The 24426-nt window shown below is 41.5% G+C and overlaps 1 protein-coding gene across 3 annotated transcripts in view; it reads right to left on the bottom strand.

The window, feature by feature from the left end:
- Nucleotides 1-3066: 3066 nt before the first annotated feature.
- Nucleotides 3067-24426, bottom strand: part of cnih3 (cornichon family AMPA receptor auxiliary protein 3) — a 60975-nt gene continuing 39615 nt past the window's right edge. Inside the window, exons 4-7 of one of the 3 annotated variants that reach the window (XR_532515.3) lie at nucleotides 16959-17071; nucleotides 11402-11548; nucleotides 9760-10857; nucleotides 3067-4548 (exon numbers count right to left, since the gene is read on the bottom strand). Coding sequence is in view for 2 of the 3 variants with exons in the window: in XM_008398566.3 (XP_008396788.1) it covers nucleotides 10827-10857; nucleotides 11402-11548; nucleotides 16959-17071 (291 nt within the window). In the remaining variant the exon portion in view is untranslated. The remainder of the gene's footprint in view (nucleotides 4549-9759; nucleotides 10858-11401; nucleotides 11549-16958; nucleotides 17072-24426) is intronic. The other 2 variants (XM_008398566.3, XM_008398569.3) reach the window with 2 other exon arrangements.

The following is a 24426-nucleotide window of genomic DNA, read 5'->3' as shown; positions in this document are numbered from 1 at the left end:
TTGCCAGGCCAGTCAGTGTACAGAAGAAGTTGAGAACGATGGTGTTGATTTTCTGCACTGTTTTAAAGTTACAGTCTGCCTGTAGTTTCAGCAATGGCAAAGGAGGAAGTGAAGGAAGCCGTTCGGTCCATGTTGGTCACGCTTCCAAGTGCTGAATTACCACCAGCAGCCATCTTGTTTAGCTCGGCTCTTCTATCTCTTTTGCAGGATGGTTGTTTATAGCGCTGGCAATTTCCAGTGAGCTTTCAAAGCGTCAAACTGACACCTTACGTCAGAGGTAAACGGTAGTGATTGGGTAAAATGACTAACAAAGAGCTGCTTTTTACCAGGCTACACAATGGTGCACCCTGCTTTTCTTTTTACCCAAATACCACTGGAGACAGGAAAAAGCCTAAAAAACTAATCAAAGGGTTCAAGGAGGAAGTGATTCCAAATTCCATCTAAGCACACATTAATATTTAAAACTTAATAAATGTGAAAAAAACACCCTAATGTCTACATTTGTCATTCTGCCTTACAAACCAAATTGGAGTAGACTGTGTGGCCCCTTAGACACCAATAGATTAGAGTGGAAATCATTATGAATAATAGTTTGGAATCAAAAATCGATTTTGATTCCAATTATGAGACAGTAAATGATTCCCAACCTGCACCAACATGTGTGTGGCTGTGTGTGCATGCAGTATGTTGTGACTGACCGGCAACCTGTTGAGGATGGAGACGGGCAGCAGCTCCTCCATGACCCAGAAGGTCAGAGCAGCTACAGAAAATGCTGGTGATGGTAGAAGAGAGAGAGACGAGGAAACAAATGACAAAAAGCCAACAGTCAGCATGGTGGAGTGGAGAGAGGAAGGAGGATGCAAACGCTGCTGCTGACAACCTGAGCTGCTTGGGGCTGATGCCGGTTGACAGAACGACGTCTCTTCAAAGGTTTGAGACACTGACAGATTGCCTGTCCAGCTCTTCTGGACGCCATAATCAGCCGTACATGGCAGAGACCATAAACCTGCGTCTGCTTGTCCCAGCAGCAACAAGCAGGTTTCACAAGAGCAAAGAGTCAGGAGGGGTGGAGGATTCTGTCAGAGCGTGACTTTAACCTTTCTGTCATGTAACATATACACACAATATTATGGATGCAATAAGTAATAAAAAATAAATAATCAGCAGTTTGTTAGTCACTTTAAGTTGATGATGATAAGATTATATGAAATACCAGCAAAGGTCTGTGTAATCACAAAACGTTTATATATAAACGTTATATATATATATATATATATATGACCATTTTTTGGTGTATACGTTACTGAAACTCCAGCAGAATCTAAGTAAATCTCAAAAACCTGGTGTACTGGAGGTGACTGATAATTTTGCTTTGACAGTTTGAAAATCTGTTTCTGAGTTATTGTAAGTCGGCCAGCCTGGCTCTGTTGAGCTCCCAGAAGCATCGTTTGGCTGCAGTCCTCTGCAGGAAAGACTAAATTTGGCCCCTGTCTTATGAAAAGTTCCTAAAAGTGACTTTTACAAACAAGCTTGAGGTCTCGGGCCCCTGAGTGCCGCGTCCTAGAGCTGCAGGACGCCAACTCAAGGTCACCAACTGCTTTTTGTGGAAAAGAAAAAGGAAACGAGAGGAGATGATAGAGGAAGCTACAGGACGAGGGAAAACCCAGACCCATCATGGCCAGAACTCAAATACACACAAAGCAACACGCACACAAGCAGACACTCACGCACACACACACACACGCACACACACACACACACGCACGCACACACACACACACACACACACACACACACACACACACACACGCGCACACACACACACACACACACACACGCACACACACACACACACGCACGCACACACACACACACACACACACACACCCGCACACACACACACACGATGAGAGGCCAGCAGGTCGGCCTTGTGTGTGCCTGGTTTAATTATGAATCAATTTATGGCAGACATGTAGGCAGCACCCAGGTGCATCCTGGGAGGACAGGCTGTCACCAATCTGTCAGGGCATGTCTGCCACAGTGATGACACACTTTTGGTCACCTGTGTGTGTGCGTGTGTGTGTGTGTGTTTTAGTATTTCTCACCTTGTAAACCAGGCCCAATCAGAACAAGTGTTGTTTTTTTTTTTTTTCACCAGTTCAGCACATTTAAATATACCAATATCTTCACAAGCTTGGTCACAGTTGTGAAATAAATTCTTTATATCTGTTTTTTAAATAAAGGAACATTTAAAGACAATTCAGCTGTTTTTATGTATCGCATCGGTATCGACCGACACTGAACCTCATATCGATATCAGAGGTGAAAAAGTGGATTGGTTCGACTACTTAGGACTGAGGAGGGAACTGAGATCAGATTCGGTTCAGGGTTCATCAGTGTGTGAATGTGTGCATGAATGGGAATGAAAGAACATCCTGAGGAGCCCTATAGAAGTCTGATGTTATTTCATTTCATTTATTGGTAATGCTTAGCTTTAGAGAACAGGTCAGGGTCAGGCTGAGATGAACGAAGAATGAATGGGAGTCAATGCATGTCCTTGTGAAGACAAAGACATAGGATGTGTGTGTGTGTGTGTGTTTGTTTGAAATACCTTGTGGGGACCATTTTCCTGACACATGCCACGATGTGGGGACACACTGTTCCTTGTGGGGACAGAAGCCTGGTCCCCACAAAAGGAAACAGTGTTTTTGGGTCAGGGGTTAGGTGTGTACAACACAGCCATCTTACTCTCTTCAGTCCTCAGCTACAGTGTATTCTCTCCACCATGTTGTCTCCGGTCTGTCTGCTGGGTTCCTGTTTTCATGGTGCCGCTCGTTCCCTACAGAACCTCTGAGGACAGAAACAGCTGGAACTGGGTTCTGTTTTACTCATCTGTGAGTAAAACAGAACCCAGTATTACATCTACAGAGTCAGAACAGATATGAACCTAAACCATAACATCTGCTGTTGGAGTCCAACAAAATGTGTCAGAGTATGAAGGGGGTGTAGAGGTTTAAATCATTAAAAAGGTATGCTTAATGTACAGAAAACAGTTTGGGAATGGTGTTAGATTTTAAAATACTTTATTTCATAAACAATATCTAAATTCAACCTTTTTGGTCACATACATACCACACTTAGGATATAAAATGCTCAAGTTAGAAGAAGAGAAAAGAAGAAGGGGGCATTCCTTTCTGCTCCGCCACCACAGAAACTCATGGCAGGTAAAGACGGCGGTGAAGGTTTAAAGAGCGGCCTGCTGGCTCGGAGGGCAAGCTACACGTGGAGGTCCAGGTTCAAACACCTGCCCTGCGAAGAGGTCCAACCAATCTCAATCACTTGAATGATTATCAGAAGAGTTATCCGTGGGAGCCTAAAAACCTTCCATATACCCTGAAATATTTGCTAAAGTTGATTTTATTCTTGATACTCTGTGCGATACTTTTGGAGCAGAATGTTAAAACTGTCAGCATCTCATAAATAGACATAAATTCATATGCGTAAATAATTTAATACAACATTTTGGTCCGAGAGAGCTAGAAAAGATTCACGTTGTTTCCCTGCGTTCAGACGAGGCGGGCTGCTCGGGCCGTACACGTTGGAAGACCTTCACCTGTGAAGCCGGAACATGAAGCCATCCCTACCGCCTCAGGCAGATATTGCCGGTATTTGTGCGAGAGCGAGTTGAGTATTTGTGCAAAGATCGTGTGCTCCTCTACTACAAAAGCTTTCCACGGCTTCTGGTTTTTTTTAGTTGAAGTTTTCCCACAAAAGAACAACACTATAAGACAACACTAAGGAGGCATTTGCTGAGTAGAATACCTTTTGCCGTTAAGGAAACAGAAACTCCTTTTGATTAAAGAATACACCAAAATGCACACGTCACAAAAGCCATTGATGGAAAGTCAGAAAGAGGATCCCACGGCCCCCCGGGGACTGTGTGTGTTCTCGGTGGGGTGGGCGCTCCAGCGCGCGGCCCCGCCTCGAGCCCGCTCCTCCTCTCCGAACAGTGTGACCCGTTTGCTCGCCAGCCTGTCCTTCGACTCACAAGGCGCTACGACGGGTGAAGACGGGTCTGGACAGTGCTTCATTGTGCTGTGCCTGAGACAAACTGTGCAAACGCTACTGTGCTGTCCGTCCTCCAGGCTAGCGTTAGCGCCGCTGTGCAGCCAGCTGGCAGCACAAGCTAGCTGGATGTACCTTTAAATATACGCGCGTGTGTATTACAAACGTTGGCCAGGCAGTGTAATAACTCTTGCTATGAGCAAACTGTAAACAGCAGGTTTAGTCCAAAGTTTCTATATACAGTCAGAGATGAAACAGTTCTGGGCTGGGCCAAGCTGAAAAGAGGCTTCAGCTCCAGCTGAGTTCATCATTTGGCTCCGCAGCAAAAAGAAAAAAAAAAAAGAACCCAGAAAGTTTTAAGTCTTCATCATTACGTTCAATTATCGCTTCCACCACAGCGCCACCTGATGTCTGGAGCCATCGGTGCTGGACCCCAGATGCTAACAAAGCAGTTGTTATGAGGTAACCAAGGAATAGATCATACTGCAACAGAAGAAGAAGAGAGCAAACAGGAAATTAATCAAAAGCAAAATCAGTTGGGCAAAATAGACAGACATAAATATACAACTATATATATATATATATATATATATATATATATATATATATATATATATATATATATATATATATATATATATCCTCTTATAAACGCTGTTTACTCAGAAATAAAACCCCACAGCTGAGAAAATCTAAGAATATTCCAGTTGTTTATTGTTGTTGTTGTTGTAAATATACATATATTCCTGTATTTTGGATAAAATCACAGAACAGGCAGAGAGCAGATCAAAATATATTAATATTTTGGTCACAGATTAACACAATGTCTTTCAGGACAAACATGGACGGCTCGTTTTGGTTTCCTCCATAGGACTTTCATTTGAACGTTTGAAATGATTGAAAACAGATTCATTTTAACAGAATTCTATTTTCCATTGTTTTCCAAGAACAGAAACTGAGGTGTTGGGCCATAAAGACTATTGTTACATTTGGACGCTATCCAACTATGAAGCACGGCGATGGCAGCATCATGTTGTGTTGGTATCTTTACTGCAGGAGGGACTGGTGCACTTTGTCCATTTGATCCAAACCCTAATGTCCTTCCATCTATTTTCTTAACGACCAAAGTGTTGTAAAGACAACAACGTTCTTGTTTTGCAGCGTCCTGATCTCAGTCCTGTTGGAATACATTGGTCACAATTCCAGAAAACTGAAGCTTGTGAAAGAATATTCAAAACATCTGACTGGAGAATTACTGCCTGCAGGTCAATTCTAGGACAGGAAATATAAGAAAGGATATTAGATTAGAACAATTAAAAAGAAGATCCAAAAGACCAATCCGATTGTTTTAGCATTTAGCTAATCAAAATACTTTTAGTAATCCTCACTTGAAGAAATTTTTCTTCTAGCCTATGTGTGAATTTGGTTTAAACAGTGTTATACTATAAGCACATCACTTTGTTAGGTGTTGATGATTTTAGCTTAGAATTGATGAAAACTCATAAAAATTAAATATTATAAATAAAATAGCAGAGTTTTAGTTGGGCCATTTTAAAGATTGCCTCCAGAGGCCAGCAGCAGGGTGTGGATAGTTTCTGAGCAGTTTAAGGCGACAGGACTCTGCTCTGACGCAGCTTCTTTTGATGAATACTGCAAGCAAGGTCAAACCGCAAACACACACCTTCTGGCCTACTTATCTACACACACCCTCACACTTAGCACACATACAGAGTGTGAGAAACGTATTGTTCAGAATAGTCTCTGGATGATAACTGATAATAATTGATCATAAAATTCCTCAATAATTAGCTAATAGGGACAACTTGGTTGGAAATTTGTAAACTTCAAATGTTTGAAAAAGATTATTGAGCCGTCTTAAGGTGCAAACTGGATACGTTTCTGGAATGTTTTTAATTGCAGGAATAAATGCATATTAACAATAATCTGACTGTGAAAAGATCAGACGTCAAGAAAGCAAACTGAATAGTGCTGACAATAGAACTTATCTATGTTAGAATAATCTACCTGGTTATTATATATATATATATATATATATATATATATATATATATATATATATATATATATATATATATATATATATATATGATTTCTTTTGACCTGAATGAAATGTTCCAAGTTTGCCAAGTTTACATTTTTAGGTTTTTACCATGACCTAAAAATGTAAGAACACCTATCCTTCCTGGCAGGTTTCTCAGAGTATTCTTTTTTTTAATCGGTGTAATTTCCAGAAAAATCTGGGGAAAGCTTGCAAAATAAAAAGCAACAAGCCGATGAGCTTCATGTAATGCAATGAGCATGTGCAAAAACAAGCTGTCAAACAGACATTTGCAGCAAAGTGGCAGAAAATGATTTCACCAGGCCCAGAGTCTGTAAACCACCAGTGACACCGACGACTCCGACCCAGAGAGACGGACGTTTGGCGCCCGCTGGGTGTCCCCTGGAAGACAGAGCGATGAAGGTCTGCATGAAAACAGCCACAGCTCAAATCGCACGTGGCGAATCTGACGCTCGTTCCACCGAGCAACGGCCCGACCAGGACAGAGCGGCGCCCCGCTGGCAGGAGCTAAACGCTCGCTGTGTGGCCTCTGCCAGCTGCTTACCCCGGCTGGCTGATCGACGTCCATTAACAGAAATAAATTGAACACAATTGAAGAGCGTGATTTTCCCCCAGAGATCACTGCAACCAGCAAACTTCATCCCCAGTTTTTCACCAGCTCCTTCTCTTTCGCAGCCTGATGAGACGTCAGCTGAACGTGGAGGAGAGCTCACAGTCTGGAGTCTTTTCTCATGTTTAGACCGAAACATCCGTTCTGTTTATGTTCAACTGCAGCTTGGTCCTGTTCTCACTGTGCGTGTCAAACACACACCACTGTTAAAATATTGCTTTTTAAAATAAAAAATAAGACTTTGGTTAATCACTCTGAAACTAATTCTAGCTCTACCTGGTAAACAGCGTGTCCACGTAGGAATAGTTTCCTTTTCAGTAGCTTCTTAGTGTTTGTGCTTCTGCTTCATTCATTTCTTGAAAGCAAGTCTTTATATCAGTTTATTTTTAAGAACTTCTACACAGAAGAGTGTTATCAGCGTGGCCTTTGTTCAGCCTAGTTATGGTGAATTCACAGATGAGAAACAGACAGATTTCTTTTGTTTCGGGCTAACTGGGGAACAATCAGGGGCTTTTTAAGCTGAAAATTATTTATTTCCAAACAAATCTTTACAAAAAGCCTTGTGTGGACTGAGAGGATAAATCCACAGCATGAGGCTTTTGAATTCTTTCTGAAAAACCTCATCTCGTTTTTTTCACTACTGCAGGATTTAGCTCTATTTTTGTAATTATTTGCGTCTAAGCACCAAGTCCAAAAAAGAAGAAAAGCTTCAACACTAAATGACATCAGACAAATCCTCCCAATTTAGCTTCCCTGCTTAAAGGTCAGGTCTGCTGATGTGTGGCATGATCTGCCTCCACGTATCGGCTTGGATCTCTTCCCCTCCACCACTGGGTGACGTGACACATTCAACTTTTCCATTCACCCAGACGTTTTCACAGAAGGCCGTTCTTATAGTTTTATACTCAGGTCCTTCCAAGCACCTTCTGGTTAACTTAACTTGTCTGAAGTTTCTTATCTTCTCAGAGGGAACATCCCTGTTAGCTAGGCGCAGCAACCCAAGCCTATATAATCCTATATTAACAAGTACAGGTATGTAAGAAGTTCTGCTAAAACCTGTAACTCATGGGGAAACGTAGTCTTGTTCTATGCTTTGCTTCATCCATAAGGTCTGGACACTAGGCTATGGAGAAACGATCACTTGCTGTAGGTGTCGACTACAGCAACACCTACAACTATACAAACTACGTTGAAGTTTGGGCAACCCAATTACTAACGTTTATTCGCAACATCTGCCTGTTATGGTAAATGAACCCAGGTTATCATCATGTGAATATGTGACATAACCCAGAAAACTGTTCTGATAATTCATGCTGTGGCGGGATGGAAAAAAAAGAAACGGGTTAGAGGTCCAATGTTCATCCAGCAACATGCTCAGCGACAGAAAACCTGCGCTCATCTCGTTGGGAGGGGAAGGTGCTGGTTACTGAAGCATTTCTGTGACAGGAAGGACAGGAGGAGAAAAACAGGGGTACAAGTCAGACTCCATGGGGTGTTCCGCTAGTCAGGCAGGGTTTCATTGTCATCCAGTGTGAGGAGAAGGTGCTGACGTAGAGGCTGGGCAGGCAGGAGCAAACCAGCAGGCAGGCTACGTTTATTATCTTCAAAGTCAATGTTTTAGTCCGGAAAGGACCTGCTGTGGTCTGTAACATACAAGCTCTCATGGTATGCAGGTGTGTGTGTTCAGAGTGTGTTTGTGTGCAGGAAGAAGTCACCGTGAAGGTGGGGTGGAGCTGAGGGGAGCAGGCGAGTTGGACTCTGGTTGCCACGGAGAAAGAAGGGTTGAGAAAACAGACACAAGCCCCACAGAGCAGGTTTCAGGCTGCTTCACTTCCAGTTCAATCACGTTCATCACCGTTTAAACCCGAGCGGCCATCTTAAACTGAGATTTAGGCTTTGGATGTTTAGAACGATGAACTCTGGTGAGGTTTTGTTTTTTTGTAGTTTGGATCAGATGAGTTAAAATGCTATTTTATTCTCAAACTTTTTAAGAAATTATTCTTTAGTTTTTAGATTAGCTTTGACACATGACGTGAAAAAAGTAAATTAAATTTGAAGTTTCAGTTGACTCAGTAGTAAATTAATTTGCAGTTAGTCACTTTATCGCCACAACCTTTAGTGTAGGGCATGATGTTTTACAAATAAAGATTTAAAAAATAAGCCATGTATTTCTATTCAGTCCAGTCACCTGATGGTCCGGTAGACTCGGTTCGATTGAGGACCAAAGGTGTAACATTTTTAGCTGCTGTGATTCACTTTCATACTGTAAAACGTAAAAAAAAAAAAAAAATTTAAAAACCTGTTCATCCTCTCACCTGTGGGGGCGCTGCACCAAGAACAACTGAAGGAAATGACATGAAAACCTCAGAAGAAGACACTGAGCACGTCTTCCGCAGTGTCTTTTTCTGAGGTAAACTAAATGGAGTGGCATCATATTTTAGTGGGTGTAGGATTTTACTTTTGTCTTTGGCAAAATACCATGAGCCAGACTCGCACGTTTGTTTTAGTTTTATTTACCCAGAATGCACAGGGCATTGTTTCCTGTTTTTGGAGTAGTTTCCAGTCCCTTTGGCATTCACGCATTTGAACCGCACCAGAGTTTACTTCAACCAAACAGAGACCGAGCTTTGAAGGCAAACCAGAGTTTTTGATTTCACAAATGAATTGGACTATCTAAGCAAACAAACTAAAGCTTACTAAACAGGGCTGGTGTGAAGGCACTCAGATGTTTTTGGAGCAGTACCTGCAGTGTTCACACAAACTTTCAGCAACAAAGTAAAAATGTGATCTTTAGATACCTAAACATGTATTTATAGAATAACAAGAGGTAGTAATGAAAAAAAGCCTGACTCTAGAAATCTAACTATAGGTAAAAAAAAAATCACACCAGGTTTGGAGCACATTTTACATTTTTAGAAAAGCGCAAGAAAATAAGCAAGGGCCAACTATGTTGAACCAGATGGAACTGAAAGTGAACGCACCATCGCCTCGTGCTGCAGAATACCTGACTGATGCCGCCGCCACCTTGGTTGATCTCTAAAACAGTTCGACGTGAGCAAGAGCTGGGCAGGACGATGGGGTGAGATGGAAGAAGCAAGATGATTTCAGTTCAAGCTGAGCGCTGCATTCATAGTTGATGACACCCAGTGCCACGACACAAACACCAACCACACTGTGACTTGGCTTCACGCTGACGGTGTTGCCTCAGAGTGTTCGCACATTAGCTGCAGAAATATCTAACATACTGCCGCACTCGATCATTTAGCGTCCGCTAGCAGGATGGGGTGTTATGTTGGTTTCAACAGAAGCTGCTCTATTGATTGATGTCGGCACTGGTATGGAAATGGATGTGAAACAAATGAGCTCAACACGTTAGCTTATTGAAGTCAGTTTCTCAGATTTCTGCCAGGAGGGAACACTATAGCGTTCACCTTAACCTTATTTTCATTAACTTAATGAAATTTGATTAATATCAAGACTTTAGAAGCATTGAATTACAAGAAACCGTAAAGCAGACACATGTTCTGACATTAAACTACAATAAGTATTTTTTTCTCTTTTCAGTCAGCATTACCAGATGATTTCTATTTAATAAATGTCAGAATAATGAGAAGGAGAATTTTCTTCTTTTTAGCTTTTTTCAAAATTTAAAGCGTCTGTCCGTCATCAAGCTTCACAAATTGCTTTCTGGAAGTTTCCTCCACGCAGTATTGGCTTACAGGCCATTTTGGTCGCACACCTCCTCTGGCATTTATTGAATATAAATCATTTTGGTAATTCGAACTAGATTTCCTGATTCTGCATGGAAATATTTGGTTTCAACTGTATACTTTTGGTTCACTTTTGCTTATTTCATCATCAAGAAGAACCACTTCAGAGCTACTATGTCAAAAATGTTATCATCCAAAGAAATTTTACATACATTTCTGAAAACCACAACCCTGACTTCAGGACAGAGTCAAAATTCCCTTCTGAATATTATTTCTCTCTAAAGCCTGAAATAAGCCCTACAGAATACAGTGTTTAAGAAAAAGTAAGGATTGTACCTTTAAGTGTTTCCACTGATAAGACCTAATAGAGGGATATTTCCAGGTTCCACACACTGCAGCACCCACATGACACGTGGGACAGGAATCCGGAGTGATTAATAACAGCATTGTTAGACATAGAGAGGAAAACTGTGCGTGTTATTATCATCACAGAACAACAGACAATTTCAGCAGAGACATTCAGAACAGTCAGCAGAACTAAGACCCTCCATACACAAAACAGAATCATTCACATTTCAAGTAAGAGTGCTGCTGCTTTAGGTGGTGCTTGTCAATGAAGTAAAGAATCAAATTCTCTTGACATCACATGCATTAGCGATAGCTGGCCTACAAGGAAACACTCCTACCCTGGCTAAACTTCCATCACACGGAGGAGGCCGCATGTGATCGCTAGAGAAATGGTTACTTTATTCAGAGATTTGCACACACTTTGCTGTCGGAGCCGAAGAATCCGAGCAAACCTCTTTGTGGAGAGGCAAACCTCTCCTCTTCAGAGACCTACGCTACTCAACGAGGTTTCCAAGCCCTCTCAGATCAGCATCAATAACGTACCTCAACATCTAAGAACCGCTCCACTGAGTGAAGGCCGGTGCTTACCAGTAGAGATAGTAGAAGAAGGACAGGACGAAGAAGGACAGCTTGCACCAGGCCTCCTTCTGGCAGAACTTGAGCGTGTCGCCGTTCATCACAGATGCCGGGTCGTAGATCAGCTCCTTAGTGTCCGTTGGGGAATGGAAGTACCTGCTGCAGAGGGCAGAACACCACACCCCGGGTAGTTGACCCGTTTCAGAACACAAGGAATGGTGGTGGTGTGGGGGGTTGGATGGGAGAGGTGACGGAAGAGAAATGGGGAGGAAGACGGTATGGGTGAATCTGGTGGGACGCCATCATGCAGAAGACCTGAGTGAAGCAATGGTTGGTGGAAAGACAGCTTTAAAATAAAGAATCGCACGAAGAATAATCATCCAGGTTTCAGTGATAGCTAAAGTAAGGATGCACAAATAGTGCTGGGTGATCAATAACCATGTATGTTGTAATATACATGTGATCAATATTAATAGAAAATAGAATGTTGATAAATTCACTGAATTGTGATCTGAGACAGCACGGCATTCTGGGGGATGTAGGCAAAGGAAATACTTTTAGCTCATTGAACCTGCTACTGCCTACCTTAGCAAGGGTTGGTGGACCCAACCTTGCTAAGGTTGGTGCCTTAGCAAGGTACCAACCTTAGCCAACTCAGGTACCAACTCAGAGTTATTTCATTTGAGAGAACTGATTAAATGAATAGTGTTACATTAGAATGCATCATTCTGTCGATGCAGAAAAACCTCATGTTTTTGGTGGTAAAGCCCTTCCAATAAGCTCACTCACTCTATGGTTAGTTAGCAGCAACAGTAACACTTTATTTGAAGGGGGGTGAATAAGACTGACATGACACTGTCATAAACATGACATAACTCCTGTCATAAACATGAATAAGTCTTCATGAATATTTATGACTGTTGTCATAAAGTGTCATTTGGTAAATTATGACACTTTTAATACAAAGTTGACATTCAAAATGTCTTTGTTATGACAACTTGACATTAACCAAGAAATCTTTACTGATATAAATTTGTTCTAAAAGTATTACTGATTACGCTTTAAAAATTAGGTAACTTTATGTTATTAAAGGTAAAGTTTAAACAGTAATGAGTTCTTATTCACCCCCCTTCAAATAAAGTGTTACCACAGCAACATGTTGACTAAGGCTACATTCACACTGCAGGCCTTAATGCTCAGTTCTAATTTTTGTGACATCAGAATTTTTTCAGAATTCCTAATATATGCGACTTCCTTTGATCTCCTGTGTGAACTGCAAACAAGGATGTTACTGCACAGTAGAGGGCGCAGTAACGTCCCAGGTGGTCTAGCTCAGTGTTTGTGAAGTAAACATGGATGCATCGGTGCAGTGGATCTTGTCCTAAGTTTTACCTTGTGATAAAAATGGGGTGTTTCAATTTTCCTCTGAAATATTGCCACAATCTAGGTTTGTGTCTCTCTTTAGTGCAGTATTGTGTATTATTTCTTGCACTACCTAAATGTCACAAGGTAGTGACATATAATAGTTATCATCCAAATTCTCAGTAAACCATGCAGCTTGTTGCTGCTTTCTGATGTGACAGCCTCCATTTTATCTTCTTAAATGAAATGAGATCCGTTTCTCGTATAACGTTTAAGACTCACTCCCAACATAATGATTGCTAAAACTAATCTCTAACTGAACTGATTGAGTACAACAAAGACAAGAGTTAGAAAAAAAGGCCAATTTGTTAAATGGAATTTTAAGTTTCCAACAAGGTAAACACATTTTGAAACATCATATGAGAAAATATTTTGTCTTTTGTGATGTTTGAAAGTGTTCAGAGCTTTCTGAATCTAGCTGACTTTCAAAAAAGAATTGTATCTGCGTCTACAGTACAGAGCCTCCCAATCTGTTTCTTAATAAAAATCCCTGTTTGTAAAAACTAAACGCTCTGTATCCTAGTGGGATAGAATGCGAGTGCAGAATGCCACCAAAACACAAAACCTGGAGGGCAATATTGGCACAGCGCATGTTCATCAGAGCTTTTACATTCCAATGAGACCGACTGCAGCCGGGCTGTTTAAATTGTAGCAGAAAATGTGCCATGTGGGAAATTAGAGAAGAAGAGGGAATTGCTACTGCTGCATGTTGCTTGGAGGGGGGGGGGGAGGGGGGGGTTCTAATTGCTGACAGACATTTACCACTTTGTTAGATTCAGAGTTATTTCATTTGAGAAAACTGATTAAAATGAATAGTGTTACATTAGAATGCATCATTCTGTCGATGCAGAAAAGCCTCATGTTTTTGGTGGTAAAGCCCTTCCAATAAGCTGCCACCATGATGCATATCTTCCATTTATTTACAGCGAAGTGCGACTCATTTCTGTTTTCATGTACAGTAACTCATATTCATTGAATGCACACAGAAAATGTGGCCATGAAATGTTAGACATTATGCTGAACGATGCATCGTCATGAACATGTTCTGTAATGTCAGTTCCATGTATTTCTATATAAAAATACATGAAAAATGATGGAGATGCAGAAGAGGTACAGTGGTGAACAACAGTACAGGCTGATAAATTAGGTAATACAACTATCATTAAAATATGATTTGATGTAGCAAGAAGAAGACACTGAACCAAATTAGAACAAATTTAAGGATTATAACGGAAAGCTTTTTAGGAATTACAATAACCTTCTCATCAGTGCAAATTCAATTATTGTGAAAATGAAGTCTGGTGACAATTCTTCTTTTAAATTTCTCAATAGTCAGACCGCTTCTTTTCACAAAGGCCCACTGACTTACAAGAAAGTTCTGAATGAAAGTCAAAATAACCACAGAACACCGTGAGGCATGAAGGCAGATGATTCTTGATCTATGCTGTGGGGTTTATTTATACAAGGAACATACGCATACAAGGAATTATGGATCAGTTGAAGCGGTCATGTTGCCTGATCCTGAAGAGCAAGTGATCCTGAAATTGATGTTTTAACAAGACAAAGACCCCAAACATACCAGTAAGTAGGAGCGTCTTGGTTCCAGCCCAACAACTGTATCATTATAGAGCAGCCAGGCCTCTCCTTAGGGCAGCGTCTCCAAACCTGGACCTTAAGAGTTACCATCTTACAGGTTTAAAATGCAACCCTGCTCCCACATAGCTGAATTAAATGAATGGTTCATTACCAGGCCTCTGCCAAACTTGATTGCGTACTGAAGAGGTAATTCAATCATTTGATTCAGCTGTGTTGGTGCAGGGATGAATCTAAAACCTGCAGGATGGTAGATCTTGAGGACCAATGTCGAAGATCCATCCATCCATCCTTTCACTTTCTTATGCCTATCTGGGGTTGGGTTGCAGTGGCAGCAGCCCCTCAAGGAATCCCGAGTCGTTCCCAGGCCAGACAAGAAACATCGTCCCAGAATGCATATGTCTTCCTCTGAGTCTCTTCCAAGCAGGGTGTGCTTGAAACGCCTCACCATGGAGGTGACCAGGAGGCATCATAACCAGATGCCAGTCACCCTGTCTCTAAGAGAAAACCCAGACACCCTGTGGAGAAAACTTATTTTGGCCATTTGTATGTGTAATCTCGTTCTATCGGTCATTACCCAAAGATCATCACCATGGTATGAATGTAGATTGACAGGTTAATTGAGAGCTCTGCCGTTTGACTCAGCTCTTCCTTCACCCCGGTAGATGGGTTCACTACAGACACCGAACCAATCCACATATCAATCTCTCACTCCATTTTTCCCTCATTTGTGAACGAGACCTCAAGATACTTAGACTCGCCCACTAGTGGCAGGACGTCTTCCTTGACCCGTAAAGGGCACTCTACTCTTTTCCAACTCAAGATCATGGCCTTTAGGGTCCTCTGGACTTCATAAAGTGCTATGCCATTTCTTGCAGCCGTGTCCCACAGGGATTTGTGGAAAGGTCTGCCACCTCTATGCACACTCAGACTACACTGGGAAGTTTCCTTGCGGAACTGTCAGACTGTTCTCTGGAACAAAACCTTCCTAGAAACATTTGTAAAGTGCAGATGAACACAGTGATGGTATGTATGCATATACACACACAGCCTCAACCAGCTGCCCTCCCCCTGAGAGTCGCCTTGTCAATGTTCCATCTCACACGCATCACTCACAAGCTTTCTCTTTCCCCGTCTCGTCTTGCTTGCCTCATATCATCCCCTCCTCTGTCTCCGCCTTCCAGCCTCCTTTTTTTTTCTTGTCCTCTCATCTCCCAGCTGCGGCATCTGTAGCCGGTGGGCATCTGGCACAGTTTGCAGTTAATGAGACTGCAAGATGTTTTCCTCTCCTCACGTCCTCTCCTCTAGTCTAAGCCTCAGCCAGCAGAGCACATGAGCTTAAATCAATCAGACTGCCAGGAGTCCAGGCCTAACCCGCTGACCGGAGAAGAGGAGCACAGATAAACAGGAAGCAGCAAAATATGAACATCGGTGACTGCTGCCCGGCTGTAGGACTCCTAAAGCTGGTAGCTGCGTTGTTTGTTACACTGACATTTTGCAGAGAGAGGCAGAAGACTTTACATACAGGGTTTGATAAGTGACCTGCTGATTAACACTTGAACGTTTTGTTTTTCATGTTCCAACCACAAACTTTTTTTATCAGAATGTTATGTGAAAGACCAACACCAAGTAAGATTTAATTATGAAGTGGAAGGAAATTGCAACTCTTCTAGGACTTAAACTGTACGGAGAGAGTATGTGGATACCAGTTTTTAAGTCCTGTCACAGATTTTCTGTTGGACTTTGATTGGGTCATCCTAACAGAAGAGTTTGATTAAATCAAACAGTAGCTTTGCAGCTGTAGTCATCTTGAGAGGTTAAGAATAGCAAACGGAAACGCATTGCTATCACGGAGAAAAAAACAATTTTGAGCGCTATCACTTAATAAGTGATACTTATCTTGAACAAATGTGATGATATGTTGTATAAGTGTGATAGTTATCTTGTTTAATTGCGTATGCTTTTTGTGCAGGCATAAAATGGAAGCGTATTCAGCAAATACATCTGAACCTCCGTTTTGATTGAAGAAGCTTTCATTCCGTTCTAATCGCCCCTTAGTCATTTAGGGCCTTTGGGGGGGGCAGTGAGCGTCGCTCCTTCACCCTGATGTTCCTTCCCTGGGGGGGCGCCACCTGAATAATGTGTAGTTGCGCCACTGCTTCCATGCAGTCTCATTCTGTTTAGGATCCTGCTCAGTGTGCAACCTATTAATGGTTTCAACCACAAAGTGAAGCAGTATCGGTATCTCTCCATGTTTTAGACCAAGCATGAAGGAAAACTTTGCCAACTCCTGTTAGCCACTGTACTAACCTTCTTTATGCTGCACGAAAGGCACACCACTGGACATGGAATTTTCATGTTTAAACAAGTATCACGTTATAATGTGATAGAGCTCGAAAACATTTTTTTTATCCATGATAGTAATACGCTTCTATAGTAGGATGTTTGGATCTTTACCAAATTTGATAAAAGTCTCAAGTTCTTTAAAATGATCCTAGCAAAACCAACATGATAGAAGTAAAGTAAACACAGAGCAAATAGATTCCATGGTTACCTCCAGGTGTTGTAGAAGAGGAGGGGGATGTTAAGGCCCACAGTCAGCCACTCCTGGGCACACAGGAACATTATGCAGAACAGTCCATGGATGGAGTACTCTGGCAGCACCAACTGGAAGGCAGGAGCAAAATACAGGAAGTGTTAGATCATTCTGGAGAAAAAAAAGAACATTAGTACTCATGTCAGGTGCTTCTTTTTTGTTTTCCTTCTTCACACCAACACCAGCAGCCAGGTCATGATGTAGCAGCCAATGTTCAATTCACAGCTATCTCAGAAAACACTTGGTGTTCACACTAACAGCCTAGTTTGATTTAAAACACTGAGAACAGGCAACGACTGGACCTGCTGCTGGACCACAGGCTGCAGGCTTTAATACACCAACCACAGTGAACCCAGCGCATCACACTGTTGCAGGAACTCTTGTGAGGACAACAAAGGAACAAACATACCAGTAGGTGGCAGTAGCAAATTTGAGACCAGCCCCTTGTTCTACACTGTGCTTTCTAAAGACGGTCAGGATGCTTTGCTGTTGAGCTGCTGCTTCCTGGAGGCGTGGACTCTGTTGATGTCATAAACTCTACCCAATCTGTAACGATTGGCTGTGACGTATGTAATGACCCAGCTCAGCGCTATGAAGCTTACCAGAAATGACCTGCACTGTAAACAACCATCTTCTACTTTAAAGAGAGACATACAGAGCAGAACAAAGACTGTTGTTCATGTTAATTCAACATTTAGTAGTGTGACCAACACAAACTGATCGGCTTCCTTCACTTCCTCTGCTGCCATTGGTAAAACTACAGGCGGACTACAATTCTAAAACAGAACAGAAAATCACTATCATTGTTCACAACTTCTACTCCAAGTCAATGGGAGAAAGTCAAGACTGTCTATGAAGCGAAGTTTTAATCCAGTGGATTTACACAGGAAGGCAATCACCAGGCTATATTTCTGCTGAACTTCCCCGCAGAATCAAAAACACATTTTAAAAAAATTTTACAAGTACATGTTGAACCTACAAGTGAATATGTTTAGCGTATTGTTGAATGTATTCTTTGTTATACTCATGTGAGAGAGTTTTTAGTATTGATTAAACAGCATTAATTTTTATGTAGGTGTTAAGATTACATTCAATGTTGCCTGTAGTATTAATATTTTTCTCTTAAATCTTATTTTTTTCTACATGTCCTGTCTCTGCATATCAATCTATTGAAGCCGGTTGCTTACATGTGCAAATTCTGTTAGGAAAACAGAAACAATCATTTCTTGATATATATATATATATATATATATATATATATATATATATATATATATATATATATATATATATATATATGTAGTAGTTGTTCAGCATATATACTGAACAACTACTAGTGATAAGGTTCATCTTTAAAGGCGGTCTTGAATCCCACATCAGACTGTGTGGTTCAGGTTCAGCCTTGCAAACCCCTGTGAACATCTTAAATGTCCATTGAATTCTTCCACAACCTTTTTCACCAAAGCAGTTCATGTGATTCACAAAGAACGCCACTTCAGTGCTCATTTATATTTAACAGTGCGCTGGGCAACACATTGTGTTCGCCTGGCCTCGAACATCACAGAGTAGAGAGGCCGGGGTTCAGATGCATTATTCAGTCGGCTACATGTTCACTAATAACACAAAACACGTTTTAAACCAAAAGCCTCTTCAAGTGCAGGAGGGCAGAAAACCACAGCCTTGATGAAAACTAAACACGCCTGTCTGCCTTCACATGCACAGACAGGACTGTGAAAAAGGATTTTATACAGAGTTCTGCTGCTTTTGCTTGTTTTGTACTTCAGATCATCAACCCACTGACCACAATCAGGCCGGATTACCTGCAGAACCTGTCGGACAACAGGAAGTAGGTTAAGGAGCTGCATTTCCATTAACCATAAAATTGCGCACAAAAAAATTACAAAAATAAATGTGCGTAATGGAAACACGGCAATTAAAAAAGAAACTTCTGGTTTCTGTTAAAAACTAAATGTCAGCGTGAGGATGAGGTGGTTTTTTTGACTGCATCGAAATTGGTTTATTGTGCAAAACTGCAATGGCAACACTTTTTCCCCATCACACGAGTCACATGATCAACAACTGAATATTGCTGCTGGCGCAAACCACGAAGAAGACGACGACAGGAAGTAGTCAGAAGATCATGGCATATTTTTGAACAACTTCTCGTGTGAATAAGCTTATTCACAAGTGATTTTAATTGCATTTCTAATTTAATGGAGACACCACAAATGTGAAATTGTGTTTTTTTTCAACATAAGCAGAATATTGACAGTTTCCATTTTTGAAATGGAAACAATGGTCCCTTAGGAAACTGTTCTTTGGATGGCAAAGACCCTGACAAAGGCAGAAAATACCACAGCGTCATACAAGCAGCACTTCCACAAACTGTCTCTTCTAATTGTTCTAAAAGTAAAGTGATCACAGTGAGGATAGCAATCACCTTTTTGTTTAAATCCCTCTTTTAAGGTGTGACAGCTACTCTGATGAAGGTAAAAAGCATCCACAAAGAATGAAATGAAAGTTCTGAGGCTGACGTGAGCATGTGGAGGAAACGGCTCCGAGTCTCTGGACAGAAAGAAACATGAACGGAAGAAGTGAGAGACAAATCATACTGGAGAAAACAGTAGTGAGATGTCCTTACAGGGATTAGCTTTCATTTAACTAGCATCTATACAGTCATGGCCAAAAGTTTTGAGAATGACACAAATATTATATTTTCACATGATCTGCTACCCTCTGGTTTTCATGTGTGTATGTCAGATGTTTTCATCACATACAGAAATACAATTGCAATCATATTATGAGTAACAAAAGCTTTTATTGACAGTTAGAATGAGTTAATGCTGCAAGTCAATATTTGCAGTGTTGACCCCTCTTCTTCAGGACCTCTGCAATTCACCCTGACATGCTCTCAATCAACTTCTGGACCAAATCCTGACTGATAGCCGTCCATTCTTGCACAATCAACGCTTGCATTTTGTCAGAATTCCTAGGTTTTTGTTTGTCCACCCGTCTCTTGATGATTGACCACAAGTTTTCAATGGGATTAAGATCTGGGGAGTTTCCAGGCCATGGACCCAAAATCTCTATGTTTTGTTCATGAGCCAGTTAGTTATCACCTTTGCTTTATGGCAAGGTGCTCCATCATGCTGGAAAAGGCATTGTTCATCACCAAACTGCTCTTGGACGGATGGGAGAAGTTGCTCTCAGAGGACATTCTGGTACCATTCTTTATTCATGGCTGTGTTTTTAGGCCAGACTGTGAGAGCCGACTCCCTTGGCTGAGAAGCAACCCCACACATGAATGGTTTCAGGATGCTTTACAGTTGGCATGAGACAAGACTGGTGGTAGCGCTCACCTCGTCTTCTCCGAATAAGCTGTTTTCCAGATGTCCCAAACAATCAGAAAGGGGATTCATCAGAGAAAATGACTTTACCCCAGTCCTCAGCAGTCCACTCCCTGTACCTTTTGCAGAATATCAGTCTGTCCCTGATGTTTTTCCTAGAGAGAAGTGGCTTCTTTGCTGCCCTCCTTGAGACCAGGCCTTGCTCCAAGAGTCTCCGCCTCTCAGTGCGTGCAGATGCACTCACACCTGCCTGCTGACATTCCTGAGCAAGCTCTGCACTGCTGGTAGCCCGATCCCACAGCTGAAACACTTTTAAGAGTCGGTCCTGGCGCTTGCTGGTCTTTCTTGGGCGCCCTGGAGCCTTTTTGGCAACAATGGAACCTCTCTCCTTGAAGTTCTTGATGATGCGTTAGATTGTTGACTGAGGTGCAATCTTTGTAGCTGCGATACTCTTTCTTCCCTGTAAAGCTATTTTTGTGCAGTGCAATGATGACTGCACGTGTTTCTTTAGAGATAACCATGGTTCACAGTAGAGAAACGATGATGCCAAGCACCAGCCTCTTTTGAAAGTGTCCAGTGGTGTCATTCTTACTTAATCATGACAGATTGATCTCCAGCCCTGTCCTCATCAACACCCACACCTGTGTTAATGGAGCAATCACTGAAACCATGTTAGCTGGTCCTTTTAAGGCTGCAATGAAGTTAAAATGTGTTTTGGGGGATAAAGTTTATTTTCTAGGCAAATATTGACTTTGCAATTAATTGCTGTTAAGCTGATCACTCTTCATAACATTTGGGAATTTATGCAAATTGCCATTATAAAAACTGAAGCAGTAGACTTTGTAAATATTAACATTTGAATCATTCTCAAAACCTTTGGCCATGACTATCTCACCACTGTTTTCCCCGGTATGATTTGTCTCTCACTTCTTCATTGGATCTGGAAGAACCTAAAGCAACATCCCAACAGTTGTTTCCTCATGGAGAACCTTTCTTCTGAAGGTCTAGCTGAAGAAGCTAAGGGTGTTTTCACACCTGATAGTAGACTATCAGGTTGTATCATTAGCATAGCTGTAAAGGTTTATCCCATCTTATCTGAATATTTTATCAATTGTAACCATTATATACTAAACAGAAATGGCCAATGATTTGGTCCAAGCGCAGAGCCTGGTGGTACTCCACAAGATTGATCATTTACATGAAGAAACTTTAATCTGAGAGACAAATGAGATTCCTTGACCAGTGATGTTTCAGTGCTATGATGACCTCTTACTAAGCTAATTTAGGTTAAAAAAAAATTGGTGTTAAAAAAAGTATGTTACACACCAAAACCCATGATATAAAGATATTTGCACAATCTTTAAAGAATCAGTCGACATCACAAGGTGCAAGGCTGAAAATCATCTGTCACTGTCAGCACCGCAATAACAGCAGATCTGTGGCTGAAGCTTAGAAACCAACTGCTCTGAACGCAGTTTGTTAGTAGCTCCACACATTCAGCGTGAAACTGCAGCTCATAAAGAGGAATATATTAACGACCGCAGGCCTTCTCTATTCATATTCAAATGCTTCCCCTTCGGTTTTATTGGGGAAAACGAGATCAAATGTCAGACTTCTCTGAGCCTGCCATCTTTTGTGATGAAACATATAGTTCACAAGGCAGTGAAACCTCCTGCAGCATAACAATAAACCTGTAGAGGAACCGCATCGCTGAGGATGACAGCATCCATTAAGCACTTGATCATGGCATCAGCCTCGTCTTATTGGCTGCAGGCTGGGAGTTAGTGACACACAGTCTGGGTAACTTCAACAGCCACCATCAAAGTGAAACGTAAACGTGTTAGTTTGTTAAACATATTGTGTTTTAAGTCAAATTTAAAACCTCAGATGGATATTAAGTTTATTCCAATTCCTTCCCCACTCAGCTCCTACAGACTAGTGGCAGCAGCAATTAGCAAACACCTGGTAGGATGGAGCATCTGCTGACCTGCTTCTCAGTACAACGCGACTCAAATTTCTTTTTAGTTATCCTTATAGCATTTTTTTAGCATCTAGAGGCAACATTGAGACAGGATTGTGTTATAAAATGGCACTATGTGCCTGGAAAACACATAACACCGCCGCTCTATGACTGGGTATCAAAATATTTTTCATCATTAATAGTGGGGGATGTGTGATACTCATGGCCACAAAAACCCCCTCAAGCATTTTTATTGCCATTCCATGGCTGCACTTAATATTTTATCTTCTTTACACAGAAAATTCTAAAAATAAGAGAATTTCAGATTTCAGTTTTAAGATGGCTAAACTTAGAAAGCGTTAGCTGGCCTGATGGTGACTGATGGTCTGTACAACCGGCTGGCCAGCAGGTTTAAGGGAAACACAGGGAAGTGCATCATCATCATTCCTTGTTGTAAACACAAACTTGGACGTGTTGCAGTACGGCGTGCCAAGACTCAACAGATCATTGGACTTCAGCCAGGGGTAGTTCCTTCTGAAGGACCGAAAATAGAACAACACTACCAATGTGTTTTAATGGAGGACGGCCAGCATGCATTTTGTGTAACGCTTTAGATCAACCCCTGCTGAGTTTATTTTTATGCCTTATTTTCTTCCATAACTTGGCTTTATATGCACCATGATGAATGATGTTCAGCTGGACCTTAGAGAGGAGCCGGAGTTAAAAAGCTCCTGTCAGAGCAAAAAAGCTCCAAAACAAATACTACAGGTAAAGATTACTGTAGATGAGTAAATGTTGTTTTCATTCACATTGTTCATTAATGTCTTTATGATATATTACAACAGATTAATCATCATGGGTTCATTTACATTAGACTGGGATTAGTTCCTTGTTCATTGGGTGGCATTAAAACAAAACTGTTTCCCAACTTTACAATGATTGGTTAAAAGTAGAGACAGACTTCCTGCTTCTCTGCCTCCTCCTTGTGGTCCTACTGCCTCCTGCCTCTGATTGGTTGTTTCTGACAGAGCGGTGTATTTCTGCAGATGGCAGTAGAACCACAGGGTGAAGGCTGAGTGAGGAGTTTTTCACACATTATTTGTCTCATATTATACTGTCAGCACACAGTGACATTTTTAAAAAGTATGTATAAACCACATTTTTTTGAAACATTATCTACTGCAGCTTTTAACCTGTAGTGGTCCGTTTCAACGGGAATCATAACTCTGATTCCTCGTTTCTCCATCCAGTCAGTCTGGACTTCTGACATCTTTCTCCGTTCAGAGTAAATCCTCTGTGCTTGTTCTCTTCCATCGGCTCTTTCTTATTTTTTCCCTCTCATTACCCCTGCGCTGAGGCAAACAGCTCCCAGAACCTCTGACTGCATATCACCATCCAGCACGGTAAACGAGAGCTCCCGCCCACGCTCCTTTCAGAGCCCAAGTGGAACCTGACAGTTCTGCCACCGCTCGCCTCAACCTCTTCAGGTCCAATTAGTGAGGCCACCCACCACGGACCCAGAGAGGGAGAAGAAGATCTGTCCTCAACGCCACTTTTTCAGCCTGCTCCGCTTAGAAGGACGCGGTGTTAAGAAGGCGGGGTCACAGAGCAGCGCTAACGAGGGACACGCACCACCAGGGGGATGAAGAAGATGAGCAGACCCACCACCGTCCACATCCCTCACACTAATCTCTGCTCCATCTACGATCAGAAGGTGCAGCAAAAAATGTTTAATCACTGGCTGCCATGCTTTGATTTGAGCAGCCGGCGCTCCTCTGTGATTGCAGGCCTGTCGCAATGAGCAACAAATTAATTTATTCATCACATGATGAATTAAAACAAGCTCAATTTCCATTTGAATGATTTATCAATTTTGTATTTTGTCTCTCTTTGTATTAAAAGCTAGATGATAAAAGTCTTCAGTCTGGTGCTTTGGTCTCAACCAGCCTTTGTTTTTTTTTAAGGACAATTTTGTTTCAAGAGACTCCATGATTCATTCTAATTGTTGTTTCTGTTGCTTTCTTTATTTATTTGGTATATTTCAGGGTGAAATGTTCATTGGAATTTAAAGTGTATTGATATTTGACAATATGTTGGCAACGTCTGTTCATCTGACAGA

Source organism: Poecilia reticulata, chromosome 21 (genome assembly GCF_904066995.2).
Source record: "Poecilia reticulata chromosome 21, P_reticulata-male-v2, whole genome shotgun sequence".
Lineage (NCBI taxonomy): Eukaryota > Metazoa > Chordata > Actinopteri > Cyprinodontiformes > Poeciliidae > Poecilia > Poecilia reticulata.
The sequence above is the reverse complement of the archived record's forward strand: the minus strand, read 5'-3'. Positions and strand labels throughout refer to the sequence as shown.